We start from the raw sequence: 16,112 nt of genomic DNA, 5'->3' as shown, positions 1-16,112 counted from the left end.
GGTAAAATTGGTCACTAACCTGTTAGTGACAATTTGAAAGAAATGAGAGAACATAACCACTGAGGTTCTGGTTAGCAGAGCCTCAGTGAGACAGTTAGGCACCAGACAGGGAACACATACATATAGGCCACAAACTTATGAGCACTGGGGTCCTGACTAGCAGGGTCCCAGTGACACATAACAAACATACTGAAAACATAGGGTTTTCACTATGAGCACTGGGCCCTGGATAGCAGGATCCCAGTGAGACAGTGAAAACACCCTGACATACACTCACAAACAGGCCAAAATTGGGGGTAACAAGGCTAGAAAGAGGCTACTTTCTCACACCAACATCCACTGCCTCCACTGTGTCCCCTCCTCCTCCTCGTCCACCTCCCTCGCAGTAGTGTCTCCACTGACACCTGCATGCACTACATCCTCATCCACTACCTCCATCACCAGAACGCCTATAACTACACGCCCCTTACTGGCAGTCACCACCCCCACACCCAAGCACGTCCACTGTGCCCTCTCCCACTGTGTCTGTAACCCTCCTCCCAAAGTACACAAACGCAAGCACTCATCCACCTCACAACAGCATCCAACCCATGCACCTGCACCCCAGCACAGCAGACTGACACCTCCTACAACCACTCCCTCTTCCTCCACACCCAAACCTTCACCCTCTTCCCGCCCAAGTGTCCCTAAGTAGCTTTTCCTCGCCAACATTGACCTATTCCCTACCCATCCCCTCCCCCCCGTCCTTCACCGTCAGCCCAGCCAGTGTGCCAGCACCACCTGCCAAGGCCAAGAAGGGTCCGCTACCTAGCAAGGGAAAGAAGGGGACACCAGCCAGCAAGGGGAAGGAGGCACCACCAGCCAGCAAGGGCAAGAAAAATACACCAGCTGGTAGAAGCAAGGAGGCACCACCATCTTCCAAGGGCAGGAAGGGGCACACATCACCGGCCATGGCACTTCAGGCATCCGAGGCTGCAGGTGAAGGCCTGGAGGGTACCACCACCACTGGCAGCACTGCCACCTGCACCGCGGCCAGCACCGCCACCAGCAGCACCACTGCCAGCAGCAGCCCCAGTGGGCAGCCGTCCAAGGCTGCAGGTGAAGGCCTGGAGGCTACCACCATCACTGGCAGCACTGACACCTGCCCAGCGGCCAGCGCCACCACAAGCACCGCGGCTAACACCGCCACATGCACTGCCACCGGCAGCACCACTGCCAGCAGCAGCAGCCCCAATGGGCAGCCGTACGAGGCTGCAGATGAAGGCCTGGTGGCTACTGCCACCACTTCCAGCACCGCCACCTGCACTGCAACTGGCATCCACTGAACAGCCATCACCGCTGGTGAGCAGTGTGTAGTGGTGACTACATGGGCTGCAGTGCGTCCTGGCCCCTGCAACACCTGTCGGTGTGACACACAGGTGAGAGACTGTGACCTTGCCCCATCCAGGATGAAGCACACTGGGCACAAGGCCCCCTCCAGAAGCAGTGGAAAAAGCTATCCACTCAGTCCCTCTTTGCCAGGATGAAGCACACTGGGCACAAGGCTCACTCCAGAACCAGTGGAAGAAGCCCTCCACTCAGCCCCTCCTTGCCAGGATGAAGCACACTGGGCACAAGGCCCCCTCCAGAACCAGTGGAAGAAGGCATCCACTATAGATACTGTGGCTTTGCCCTCCCCAGGACCAAGCAGTGGGCAAACCACCCACTTGAGAGACTGTGGCTTTGCACTCCCGAGGACCAAGCAGTGGGCAAACCACCCACTTGAGAGACTGTGGCCTTGCACTTGCCAGGACCAAGCAGTGGGCAAACCACCCACTTGAGAGACTGGCTTTGCACTCCCCAGGAGCAAGCAGTGGGCATGGAGCCCCCTCCAGGCAGTGGCATTGTACCATCTTCCTGCTGAGGTGCCTTCCCCGTCCCCCTGAGGTGCCTGTGTGTTTTCGACCTGATGCTCCTGCAGTGTTCTCCCCGTACTGCGGCAGGAGTCAATTGTGGCCTTGGCCTATGTGTTATGGCCCAGTGGGCTACGGACATTTTGGAGTGGGCATTGTCCCTCCTTTTGTATATATTGTACATACTGTTTATTGCTTAAAGACGTATTTATCTAAAATTGTACTATTACACTCATTTTAATCCATTCCTTTTGTCCTTGCATTATTCCTGAGGGTTACGGGTGTATATGTAATGTTGTTGCATCTGTTTGTGTGTATGGTGTTGGGACGGGGGATGGGGGTGTTGTGTGTTGCGTGTCTGTGTCACTCTCTTTTTCCTCCCCCGCCCCCCCTTGTGTGCTAGGTGCAGTACTCACCGTGGTCGTCTTCGCCGGTGTTCGTGTTCCTGGTGTATGAAAAGGTACACCAGCATTGGGGAAAAGTGCAGCTCAGGCTCCATGGCGTCGTGGTTCTTCCTTGAGTGTCGAGAGGTGAGTTGTTTCCCTTCAGTGTTCTGTTTCTGCCGTGCTTTTGATAGCGTTGGTACCGCCCCGGAAAAGCTGGCGGATAGGCGTGTTGTAATGCTGTGGACAGTACATTGTCTTCCGCCTGGCTGTTTGCAGTTACTGCTGCGGTGTTTATTGCTACCGCCGTGGCGGTCGGTGTGTTAAAGTGGCTGTCTGTGTTGGCGGTTTCCGCCATGGTCATGATTCCATTTTTTTTTTTACTGCCGCTTTATCACCAACCACCAGGGTTGTAATGAGGGCCTAAGTATTATTAACAGATCAGGTCTCCAGCTTTCAATAATGACTCAGTGAGAGGTTCCCGGATTCAAATTATGGTGCAGTGGGGGTCACTGTGTTCCAGTAATGATAAAGTGGGGGTCCACAGAAGTCAAAAGGTTGGGAACCACTGCTGTAAGTCGTTCGATACTTCCATCATTACACAGGTCTGGGTGTTCAGTCTGGGTGTTCAGTCTGGGTGTTCAGTCACTTTGGTGTTTCGATGTAGATGTTTTCTTTTGTCTTGATTATTTTCTTTGTGTCAATTTGGGGCTTTTCATCTTTCTCACTTTCTTATGGAGTACTATTTTTACTAGTGCTTTTCAGTCTGACCTCATTCTTATGAGCTATTTTTTTTCTTCTGCGTGTCATTGGACAATTATGATCCTTGGGCAGGCGACACCATGGGCCTGCATCTAACTGTGTGTATATGGATTTGGCTGATTCTTGCATTTAATCATTTAACCCGACTTATGACTAAAATGGGAATGCTGTAGTGCAATATTGATCCATGTTATTCTTTATGTGAATGGTGACCGATTACTCTTGTTCAAATTGATGTGATGGTTTCCACACAGATTATTGACTAATGATATGAATGTGATTGTGCTTCTGAATATGTGCACCTATTGTACATTTCATGCCAATGTTATTTAGTTGATATTATATATATGTTTATATATTGCTTTGTTGGTCTTGCTGCGGGCTAATGTTTAGTCTATGTGCATTAATTTTGTCTCACCGAATGGGACATTATCCTTTTGGCTTTTGAACCATGTGATACTGTAATTATTTTGGGTACTCTGGGTTTTTCTTTCCAATCTCCCCAGTTTTTTCTCCCTCTTCTTTTTTGTTTCCAAACCTGAATTGTCTGTTGAGCATTGTGGCTTTAACCGATTGGATACTATTGGTATTATTACTATCTTATTTATTACTTTTGTTCATTGATTGATTTTGGGCTCCCTCTATATATGTTGATAACCCTTCACAATGTACTTTCAGCCTTGAAAAAGCCCCAGGCTTGTATGCCATGGGGGTGAAACACGTTTTAGCTGTTCTTGAGTTATGAGTACGTGGGAAGAATTATAATCCACACTTATGAATAAAAGAAGAATACATCAATTTTCAATGTGCCATATTTGTACTTATGCTTGGGATTGTCCCTGGATTCAGCTATATTGATCAGTTCAACCTTGAACTTTCTTTACAATTTTGGTGGGAAGGGTAAGGGGTCACCCGTTCCGAATGGCAAACTGTCTCTTGGATATTCCCATAATACTTGGGTGACAATCCTTGGGTGTCTAACCCCTTCTTCCTAATTTTATCAACTGCACGTTAGGGACTGGGGAGTCATTGGCACGTTCCAGGTTTACCGCAGCAAGCTGAGTTCTTTATCAGACTATCCTAGCCGACCAATATCCATAAACTATATTTTTCTTCCTGCACAGACAGTATGCTGTGGATCCTATGGGGGCTGAATTACACTTTGAGATTATGTTTTCCTCTCAGCTGGCTTCAGAGAGATTAGCTTAAAGGTCAGCAAAAAATTCTGTTTAGCCATTTTAGTAGGGCACTCGCCAATAGAGGCTAAAATAGTTGGGAAATATCCAGTGTTTCGTAAGTTGTTGACAAGAGGAATAAAACTAAACTTGCTACTCCAAGTTGTGGAGTGTAGATATAATTCTTAAGCTCCTTCAGAGATAGCCTGATAACACTGATTTGTGCAGGAATCAACCTTCAGCAAAGTTGACGGTGTTGTTGTGCCTGGTGTTATGCAGAAGAGTTTCTAGTATATGGCCCTTGGATTTAGCCAGCAAGATCCTTTGGGGTATCTTTTAGTATTTCTGGACAGACAAATCATTGTTATTTTTAGGATTACGTGCCCCTATGATGGTTGGCCATTTTTGTGGAGATTATGTCAGCAATTTCTTTTTCCAGGTAAAGAACAGAGGCATGACTAAAAGTCTATTGAAGAGGGTTTGTGTTGGAAGCCACGGTTCTGATGCCGATGACGTTCATGCATCGATGGTTGGAAGTTGAGTTATTGCTGGAGTTCAATACAGTTGAATTTATGAAGTTTTTGTTGAACACTGGAAGTGGGAGGAGGCTGTTTAACCTTTCTGAGGATGTGGCGTAGCCGCCTAAGCTGTTTACTTTGGAGCTGGGGGAACCAGCTTCGGGTCTCGGCATCGGCTCTACATCCTGTGATTCTGGGCAAATCACTTAATGGCTGCATGGCTACAATTTTGATTGGCTGTTGTGATTTTGAAGTAAAAGAAAGAAAATATAATCCTCTACCCCATGTCCTTAACTGAATTGAACATTCTTTATGTGACAGCTAGAATATGGTATATTCAATCACACAGTCTTTTGAAAATGTAAATGCTTTATTCATAATGACAAAGTTGGCAGCGAGTCGTTATATCTTTTAGTGAAAGTCATGGAAATGCTTTATTGACAATGGCAAATTTAAAAGTGAATCATTACATGCATTAATGAAGGTCATTGAAATGGTTTATTGACAAGCACAAACATAACAGTAAGTCATTACTTGTACTAATGAAGGTCATTGAAATGTTTTATTGCCCCCAACAAGTTTCACTGTAAGATGGCACCATCTGTAGTGGTTGTAATAGTTTAGCATTGGTTTATTATAACATATTCTGCTTTTAGTAATGTGGTGACACCCTGACAATGCACTTAGGCCTGCCTTTTGATAACTACTCCCTCTTGTTTTGTGGCTAGAAAATAGGGGAGTGATATTGTGGCTATAGGGTTGGGGATTGTTAGATGGGAGTTACCACAGGTATTTGCACCTGCATCATGTATTATTAGTATTGAATAGAGTGTACGCAATAGAGTTTTTTACATTTTTATAAGTAGAAGCGCTGACTGGACAATGACTTATTGTGTGTTCTTTGTTGGCAACTTGTGCACATGCAGGACTAGCTCACATCACCACCCCTGGGTGGGCGTCGGGTACTCTGCCTCATTACCCTGAGTACGTCCCGTTCTGCATCAGGAATCTTGGTTCTCAATAGAGGGAAGGTTTCGAACTTAATACTTGAGAAATACCCGCATCCTTCCCAAGTAATAACACACTTTCTTACAGGAAAGTGATATATAAATGGATAATTGAATGACATCACCTTGAACGCCCCTCTGCCATCAGGCGCTTTTTTATTTTGGCCTTCAGTTACAAACGAAGGTGGAACGACACAAGACTTCCCCGTCTTCTCCACTTTTTCTCACGATCGGAATCAGTAGTGTGGCGGGCGGGTGAACTGCCAATTTTCTACAGTTTATCCACTCCAACAAACTCTAAACTACCCTGTTAGTTTTTGACCCAGGTGAACATCATTTAGTGGTGTGCCTCTGCTATTTCTTAAATGTGTGTATAATTTTTTAGTAAATAGTTCATTTATAATTTATAAAGATCTCGGTGACCACACAAAGGACAGCATGATGTGCGTCTATAGTCCTTCCATATTTAGTTATTTTGTTGTCTTTCATATTTTTTATTTATAAGAAAGAAGCATTTTACAATATGTTAATTGCTCACTCAGATCATATCATGACAATATCAAACCACAAGCTGAAATGCCAGTAAGGCCAACTCAGTACATCTCATGACACTCCTGGCATTAATCTTCATGACAAAGACAACTTATCCCACCCAGCGTTCATCTTCTGATGAGACAGCAACACCACTACGCTCAGTGTCAAGAAATGTGGATGCAATCTCCTGATTCAATGAATCTGTTATCTGGGTGTGCATCATGTAATGCTATTAATGCTCCCATTAATATGCTAACTTATCATCTTCATTTTAACTTTTACCCAGAAGAACACAGTAACAACCCTCACCTGTGCTCAGTTACCTTTAAACGATGGTTCTCTGAAGGAGCAGAATGGGTGTGTCACAAATACTCTTTCCCTTCCCAGGGAAGCGTCACCACACCTCCATAAGGATTTTAAGCCGTAACATTTGTAGTATGAATGAAATGATCTCTCGCTGCATTGCCAATGAGAAACAGCCTGCATTCATTGTTTATATAATTATGTGTTAACAGAAAAAAAACTAATCATGGTCCTCTCTGTTTTATTCAATAGGTGATCGGCCACAACTGAAATTATGCTTACTTGCGTGAAAGGCCAACATTGCTGGCAGTTTAATTAATGGAAAAATGACATTGCGAGTTCTCTGTGGTGCCCTCTCAAAATAATACAACATCTTACACATGAAAGCCGCAAAGGAAGTCTGGAGAGAATCATTAAAGTGTTGGCTTTTAGGACCAGTGATCAAGCACATAAATTACATTTAATGAATGTAAATCAAATCTTAAGACAAGGTTAGCAGAAACGTTATTTAACATTTTCATACAGAATGAGAAAAGGCAACATAATTGCAATGAATGTTGGAAAAGCTAAAATCACGCAGGAAAATCAGTATATTAGGTCTAAAAATAATATCAAGGGAAGTGAAAGCCTATTAAGGTGTCAACAAAAACATGCTATTAAGAAAGGTTTACAAATTGCTGAATGTGTGAGTAATTTCAGTGTAAAAGAAAGTCTTGCTACTCAGAAGAGAAAACATACTGGAAAACAGTTTTCTAAATATACTGAAAGTTACGAATGCTGCAACGAACGTGAACAATTAACTGAGCACCAGGGACCACATAGTGGTGAGAAACCACATCATTGCCCAGAATGTGGGAAAAGGTTCCGTCAGAAAGCATTCATTGCTATTCATCGGAGAGTACACACAGGTGAGAAACCACATCACTGCTCAGAATGTGGGAAAAGGTTCAGTCGGAAAGCGTTTCTTGCTATTCACCAGAGAGTACACACAGGTGAGAAACCTTATCACTGCACAGAGTGCGGGAAAAAGTTCAGTGCTAAATGTAATCTTATTGTACACCAGAGGACACACACAGGTGAAAAACCTTATCAATGTTCAGAATGTGGGAAAGGGTTCAGTCAAAGGTCAAATCTTAGTACTCACCAGAGAGGACACACAGGTAGAAAACCTTATCAGTGCCCAGAATGTGGGAAGAAGTTCTGTCTGAAAGAACATCTCACTTCACACTACAGAACACACACAAGCGAGAAACCCTATCAGTGCTCAGAATGTGCAAAATGCTTCAGAGTACTTCGACATCTAACTGATCACCAGAGAATACATACGGGTGAAAAACCTTATCGATGCTCTGAATGCGGGAAAAGATTAAGTCAGAAAGGAAGTCTTAGTCGTCACCAGAGAACACACACAGGAGAAAAACCTTATCAATGCTCTGAATGCGGGAAAAGCTTCACTGAAAAAGGAAAACTCACTAAGCACCAGAGAACACATACAGGTGAAAAACCTTATCAATGCACTGAATATGGGAAAAGCTTCAGTAGAAAAGAATATATTACTACACACCAGAGAACACATACTGGTGAGAAACCTTATCAATGCAGCGAATGTGGGACAGGCTTCAGCAACACACAAGCCATGACCTCCCACTATAGAACTCATACAGGTGAGAAACCTTATCAATGCACTGAATGTGGGAAAAGCTTCAGTAGAAAAGAATATATTACTACACACCAGAGAACACATACTGGTGAGAAACCTTATCAATGCAGCGAATGTGGGACAGGCTTCAGCAACACACAAGCCATGACCTCCCACTATAGAACTCATACAGGTGAGAAACCTTATCAATGCAGCGAATGTGGGAATAGATTCAGAGGGAAATCATATCTTGGTGTCCACTACAGAATACATACTGGTGAGAAACCTCATCAGTGCAGTGAGTGTGATAAAAGGTTTAGTGAGAAAGGAAGCCTTATTAATCACCAGAGAATACATACAGGTGACAAACCTTACCAATGCTCAGAATGCGGGAGACGGTTCAGTCAGAAGAGAAATCTTACTAATCACCAGAGGACGCACACAGGTGAGAAGCTTTATCAATGCACCACATGATGGAAAACATACATTTAGAGAGTAAACATATTATACACCAGAGAATACATAAAGGCAATTAGCCTTATGAGTTCATTGAGTGAGGTAGAGCTTCAGTCATGAAGGAAATCGTGTTAAGCACCAGAGAACACATACAAGAGAGAAACCATAAAAATGTACAAAATCTGGGAAAATGTTCAAGGAGATAAGAAGTCTTACTTATCAGCAGTAGACCCATTTCAACAGCTGTTCCCCCCAAGACTGGGCCAAGCACCTTGTCATGGTGGAAATGGCTGTGCATGATCCTTACAAAAGATTTGCAGAGGAACAGCAGTGTTATGCCATCATTATAAGCAGGCTCCACCTAAAACTACTTGTCCTACACTTGGTTCTGGTGTTGACAAACCTTCAGATTTAATAACGTGCCTGCTGAGGTTAGTCCACAGTAAACGCTAACGATAGCAGCCTAGGGAGCTGATTATTCAAAGCTAAAAAGCAACAGAGCTTTTGACCATGTGCTCAAGATGGAAAAATGAAAAAGGTCTGATGTTGTCCAGCTGATAATCCAGAAAATTATCCAGGCAAATGCTGATTTATTAAAGAAGTAATCCCAAATATAAACAAAACAGTATGTAAAATAATGCAACACTGTTACACAACCATCGCCCCAATTAATATAGGGATAGAGTTTGGCATGCACAAGATACAAATGTTACAACATGAACTCCTATCTGTGATCTGCTAAGAAGGTATTATCAAAGGTTGAAACTGTAATTGCTACAAGGATTGTAAATCAGAACATTATTGAGGTTGGGGTGGTTTCTTTGAACCACTTGCTAATTCATTTTTATCAAAGATTAGTTGCCAGACCTGATCTCCTAAAATTTCTGCATTATCCTAATTTCTTCATGTACATATGTCTCTCTTTTCTCGTTCAGCAATGTGAAGAATGACATGTTGGGTGTATCAACTGACCTAGTAAAATCAGCCTGAATGTCCTCAGAGTCAAGCCCCAAAGAGACTCATGCTGTTGTTTCAAAAGTGAACTCCACAAGAAGTGTAAATAGAAAACATATAAAACAATTCATGCAACAATAAATGACTTCAGACAGTAATACAGTAATGGCAAGACCTCAAAACCACTGTAGAAATGTGCAAATATCACCCCAAATGTCCTCAGAGTCAAGCCCCAAAGAGAATCAAGCTGTTGTTCCAACAATGGACTCCACAAGAAGTGTAAATAGGAAACATATAAAACAATGTATGTAAAAAAGAAATTACTTTAGAGAGAAATACATTGATGGCATGACCTCAAAACCACTGTAGAATTGTATAAATATCACAAAAAAAAGACTAAGAGGTATATGGTATCTAAGAACTCACTAACTGCCTTTTAGAAAATAAACAGTCGAATTGCCAAACAAGTGACTGCAGTTTTGTGATTCTCTGAAACAGACTGTAATGCAATGATCAAACTAAAACAGATCTCTTCCTAACCAGACATTAATGTCAATACCCAACACTGAAATAGGAAAAAAAAAATTTTGCTGCAAAAATGGAACTGACAATACTGCTCTGATTTGACTGCAACGGTAGCAATACTGCAGAAGCACTTACTTGATACAGAGAATGCAACAATGGAACAAAAGGGCTACACCAGGCAGACGTGCTTGCTTATTTATTATGAACTTAGTTACAGCGTGGTGGAGCATCCAGGACTTAGGGCTAGATTTTGACTTTAGAGGATGGATTAATGTCCGTCAAGATGGAGTATTTCACTCCATCACCTTGATAGACGTTGCATCCACCATGTTTAGAGATGTCTGCCGGCCCCAGGGACACCTCTATAATTTGTCAAGAACCACCTCATGGTGGTGCCTGTCAGTGTAGGGAAAGTTTGTACAGTATCAAACAGAATGGCAAGCTGTCTAACCTTTCTAAAGCTTTTCATTTTTCAAAAAATAAAAAAACTCTAAAAGTGGGAATTTGTTTTTGAAAAATGAAAAACCAATGTCCCCCATACCATGGGAGGTTTCTCCTATGGTGTTTAGGTCAGCTTTCTTCTTTTTTCCTGAAACATAGCAGTGATGGACAGACTAGCTAACACATAACTGCATCCACCCTAAATAGATCAAATGATATTATGTGCTCCCACCAATTGCTCTTGCTCTGTCAGGCCGTCAGAGGAGTATTTTGTTGAGGGAGCTAGTTGGGGCTCCGCAGGCAAAATACTGGTAGTCTAGTTGACTGTAAGTCTGGAAGGCAGACCAAGAGTTTAGCAGATATCACACTCTGCCGCCATTGCAATGCAGTATCTGCTCCGCCAAACTAAATCAGGCCTCTGCTATTGATGGGGCTTTTTGGATATACCTCTCTAGTGTCAGCGGTACTGGCCCATTTACACAATCCGAGGGACCGTAGAGGGATGGACCTCTTGGGGGGGGCCCTGGGACTGAAGGGTCCCCCTGAGACTGGATCTGCAGAGAAGTAACCCTCATCAGAGGATTGCCCCTGATTTCTGCTGTCACACAGGTGCCCTTCAAGTGGCCACTGTGGTTATGAGACATGAAGAGTGCAGGCACAGAAGATATTTAAGGTGCCACTGGAGGGGACCCCAGGATAAAGAGAACACCAAGGAGCAAATATATGAGTGGTTTTGCCATGCTTGCACCACGCAGTGTTGTACATGCGTGGCGCAAACCACTAAGCCATATTTTTGAAGCCACGCAAAGCCACTTTGGAGTAAAGCAAGGCAGCATAAATTGTGTTGCCTTAATCTGAGTCAGGGCGGCAATCCAAGAGCATGACGTGGGTGTTCCCACGCAAATCCCATGGTTTTTTACGCATTCCCAGATTTAGAAGATCTTGTAAACAAGTGAATGCACCAAAAAGATACGCCTCCCCAGGAGAGGCGTAATGAGGAGAACTATCTTTATTTCTTTTTGTTACTTCTTTTTAAATGTGTGCCGAATTCTGCAGCACACTTAGATAGAGGAATATACATCCAGGGATTGTCTCTGTGCAGGAAGGGCTTTCACCTTCTCATGTATCTCCTTTGTGACGACGACGACTAAAAGGCCCATTGGACCCCAAGTATGTCTTGAAATAGGAAGTGGGGAATCTACAAGTCAGAGGAGTGGGACTAATTGTCTACTTCGACATTTTAATACTTATGGCTGAAGTCAAAATGAGATTCATGACACATGACGATACAGCTATTGCTGGAATTTTTGTGAACAAGATGTAAATTTTCAATCCACATCAATGCATAGAGTTCTTGAGATTTCAAATAAATTCAGTGACCTCTCAGCTGTTACTTCCCCAGAAAAAAGTAATCAAGAAGGAATTGAGAATGGGCTTTGAGGGAGAACATGGCGGGCTGCGTCGTACTAGCAGCGCGCTAGGACGCTTCCGGTTCCTGGGGGGAGTGGCGAAACGGTTCTGCCGGTCGAACTGCGGTGGTGGTGGACACGCCGATGTGCGCACCGCAGTTCCTTAGACCGGAGGAAAGATGGAAAGCAGCTGGGGCTGCGCTGTGGTGCCCTGCCGCGCTGGAGTTGCGCCAAACACGGAGAGGAGCGGCGCGTATTCCCCTTCGAGGGAATAGTGGCAGCAGCTACACCAGCAGCTCCACCAGCGGGGCTATAAAGAAGGCGAGGCAAGGATCACTGCCTAACAGTATTTCTGGAAAGGGGACCAGGCAAAGAACAGTGAGGCAAAGTGGGAGGGGGGATGGTGATACCCCACTCCCCCTTTTTGTTCAACGAGTGTGGAGGGGGCTGGCCAGCCTCAGGTGGACAAATTTGATTTGGTGTTAGGTGATAAGGGGGGTTTAAGCAAGAAAAGCTCTATAACTAAATCATGTGAAGGAAGAAGGAGCGCCGCGAGGAAGGAGGGGGAAAGTAAGCTTAAGGGGAGAGATAAGTTGACTCCCTCCTTGAGGTCTTTTTTTTAAGGTGAGGCCGGAAGTAGTCAAGCTTACCCCCGGTCAGGTTAGAGCGGTAATGGAGGCTTCTACCTTACAGCTGGTGGATTCCTCTGGTGAGGGTAGGGGGCTGGTGGATAATAGCACGGCTGCGTTGTCCCAAGCTAATGGAGGAATCCAAGAGGGAGCAGGGCTGGAGAAGACACTCCCCCTGACGCAGTCGGGTAAGGAGCAGTTGGGCTCCCCTCAAGTTCAGAGCTTAACCACAGCGGCCTCACAGTCACAAGACCCTTTACCTACGGTTGTTGTTGAAGAATCCTCTGAAGCCGTTCCTGCCTCCTTTCTTTCTCAGAGCTCCTCGTGGGAGACACTGATTCTGTCCATTTCTGAGGATGTAAAGAGAGGCTTTGCGAATTCAGAAGTAAACCAAGGGGAGATAAGAGAGGTTTGCGCAGTGTTAGAAAGGAAGATTGATGGCTTAATGGAGAGAACTCAGGCTTTTGAAGAAACTATGGGTGGTATGCAGGAGGAATTGGCTCAACATAAGGCTGAGATTGATGCATTGAAGGGAAATGAGCAGGTATTAAAAAATAGGATTGAGCAATTGGAAAATTACTCAAGAAGAAATAACTTAAGACTTTTGAAAGTGCCAGAAGGCAACGATCTCAAGGCCTTTGTGGTTTCGCTAATTAAATCGTCAGTAGGACTGGAGGAGAATGAGGAGGAAATCGGAAAGGATATTCAGAGAGTACATCGGGACCCTTTTAGGATGCGGATGAATAGTAGTAAACCTCAGAGAATTTTGATACATTTTTTGACATATCAGATGAAAGAAAAGATCTTATCCAGAGCGTTAAAACAAAAATCTTTAAAAGTGAATGACGTTGTCTTTGAGATTAGGTCTGATTTATCTAGGTCCACTATGGACAGGCAGTGGGAGTTCGGGAAGCGTTTGGAGATTTTTAAGTCTCTGGGGGTCTCGGCTCAGTTGAAATTTCCAGCCTTTCTCTGGGTTATGTACAACAACAAAATGTACAATATTAGAGATATGATTGATGCGGATGAATTATTGGAAGTAGTTAAAGGTGGGCAGACCGTAAAATAGCGTTGTTTTAGTGTTTTTCTAAGTTAAATCACCCAGGAATGCGGGGGCGTTCTAAAATTTGGACCAAATATGGTCCTTATATGGGGGGGGTTCTCCACGGGTGGGGTAATGGGGGAATGGGAGTGGGGGGGGTCGGGTAGGGTGGAGGTTGGAGGGGGGAGAGTATAAAAAAATAAAAAAGTGCCTCGTACAACCCGGTTATTTGTTCTGCAAGAGTTGAGAGATAGCTAGCAGGGAGAGAGACCAGGGGACAAGGAGCACATCATTGCAAATTCTTTCTTGGAATGTTAATCGTCTGAGGACGAGAGGAAGAAGGGATTGAATATTACAGTATTTGCATGATTCAACTGCACAAATTTTAGTTTTGCAGGAAACACATTTAACAAAGGCTGAGTGTATTAGCGTAATAAAAAAGCTGAGGTGGGTTCAAGCGTTTGCATGTACAGAGCACAATTATCATACTAAAGGTGTGGCTATTCTGTTTAAACAGTCACGACAGGGAAAGGTAGTAATTCTGGAGGTAAGATCGGATACAGCCGGGCGGTGGGTGGTAGTTAAAGTATAGTTTGATGGTCGTAATTTTGTTTTAGTAGGGTACTACGGCCCTAGTTGTGATGATATAGAACCTTTAAGATGGCTTTTTTTTCAGCTTCTTGAATTCTCGGACCGTCATTATGATGGGTGATTTTAATGTTGTGTTAGATAATGAGCTGGATAGGCATAATTGTAAGTCGCGAGGCACGCCCAAATCGCAACAATATTTAAGGAGGATGATGAAAGAATTTGGTTTGTGCGATATTTGGAGACAAAGGGTGGGTAATAGTAGGGATTTTTCTTTTTTTAATAAGAAATACAGGCATGCCTCCTAAATTGATTATTTCCTATTAGATTTACGCTTGAGAGAGGCTGTGAAAAAGATAGTGTATCTGCCCTCTCACTTATCGGACCATTCCGCGGTTGTGCTAGATATGAGTTTTCCACAGAGAATATTTAGTAATCGGTGGACTATTGACCGCTCTTTATTACTGGATCAGGAGGTGGTCACGCAATTGCGTAGGGAATCAGAATAGTTTTTTAGTGTAAATATAGGGTCCGCCCCAATATCAGTAGTATGGGATACGTTTAAAGCTGTTATCAGGGGGGAGATTACGAATATCTCATTTCACAAGCATAAAGTGTTTAGAAATGAAATTAATTTGGTAGAGCAGGAAATGCAGAAGTATAAGGTTGAATTGATAGAATCAGGTGAGACAGAGGCTTTGAGGGCTAGCTTGGATGGGTTGAGAAGACAGTTGGAGAATGTATTACAGGGAAGAATTCAAAGGAAATGGGAGGCAAGCAAATTGGCTCATTTTGAGTATGGGGAAAATGCTGGGAAGTTGTTAGCCTGGAAAGGTAAAGCAGATCGAGTAAGGAACTATATTAAGGAGATTGAAATGGAGCAGTAAGGAGAAAGAAGTATGGACGATGCGGCAATAGAATTTGCTTTTCAAAACTTTTTTACACAATTGTACTCGGAGGAGTTAGAGGTGGGAGAAGATATGGTGACGGATTGGATGGGGTCTGATATATCTTTATGTATATCATCGCAGGAGAGGGAAGCACTGAATGCCCCAATCACGCCAGAGGAAATTAGGAGAATTTTGAATAGCAGTAAGACCAGGACTGGCGATAGCATTCCTCTTTCGTGGAACGAGGCTGTTATCTCATTAATTTTGAAACCTGATAAAAACCCTGCGAAATATGCTTCTTATAGGCCTATATCGTTGTTGAATAGCGATTATAAATTATTAGCTAAAACTTTAGCGGACAGGCTGAGTAAGATAGTTAATAATTTGGTGCACCCAGACCAAAAAGGCTTTTCTAAAGGTAGATATTTGCATGAGTTAACTTTTGAATTGATCGGGCGATAGATTTGGCTACAACCTTTGGGTCACCGTTGGCAATTATTATTTTAGATGCAATGAAAGCCTTTGACCAGGTAAATTGGAATTATATGAAATCAATTCTAAGGCGGGCCAACCTAGGAACGAAGTTCTGTGGGGTAATCGATCAGATTTATACAGCACCTTTTGCTAAGGTGTTGGTTAATGGGAATCTTACAGGACCTATCACAATTTCTAGAGGTACCATTCGCTAGAAAAGTTAGGCAAAATAGCCTCATCCCTCACTTTCACTGCAAAGGTTGGGGAAAAAAAATATCTTTATATGCAGATGATCTGCTGATATACACTAATAATTTACCAGTGGCCTTTAATACAGTTAAAGAATTGGCTGAGCAATTTGGAAGCATATCAGGATGTCGGGTTAATGTGGGAAAAACTGAAACTATGCAATGGAATGTGGAGGCAGGGCTGATACTGAGTAAGCAGGAACTACGGTATTTAGGCATCTTAGTGACTCATGATCTTAAGGA

At 43.6% G+C, this 16,112-nt stretch overlaps 1 protein-coding gene and 1 long non-coding RNA gene across 2 annotated transcripts in view; one reads left to right on the top strand and one right to left on the bottom strand.

Moving 5' to 3' along the window:
* The window catches only part of LOC138303491 (zinc finger protein 84-like), a 149,244-nt gene extending 139,652 nt beyond the window's left edge, over nt 1-9,592 (top strand). The window contains exon 3 of the mRNA XM_069242669.1: nt 6,827-9,592. Coding sequence (XP_069098770.1) covers nt 7,101-8,687 — 1,587 coding nt within the window. The 5' untranslated portion in view covers nt 6,827-7,100 and the 3' untranslated portion in view covers nt 8,688-9,592. The remainder of the gene's footprint in view (nt 1-6,826) is intronic.
* LOC138303505 (uncharacterized) overlaps nt 1-16,112 on the bottom strand; it is a 1,082,407-nt gene that overhangs the window by 688,919 nt on the left and 377,376 nt on the right. The gene's annotated exons all lie outside the window — the stretch shown is intronic.

This window comes from Pleurodeles waltl, chromosome 7, assembly GCF_031143425.1.
Source record: "Pleurodeles waltl isolate 20211129_DDA chromosome 7, aPleWal1.hap1.20221129, whole genome shotgun sequence".
Lineage (NCBI taxonomy): Eukaryota > Metazoa > Chordata > Amphibia > Caudata > Salamandridae > Pleurodeles > Pleurodeles waltl.
Note: the sequence above shows the minus strand (reverse complement) of the source record. Positions and strands in the feature narration are given on the sequence as shown.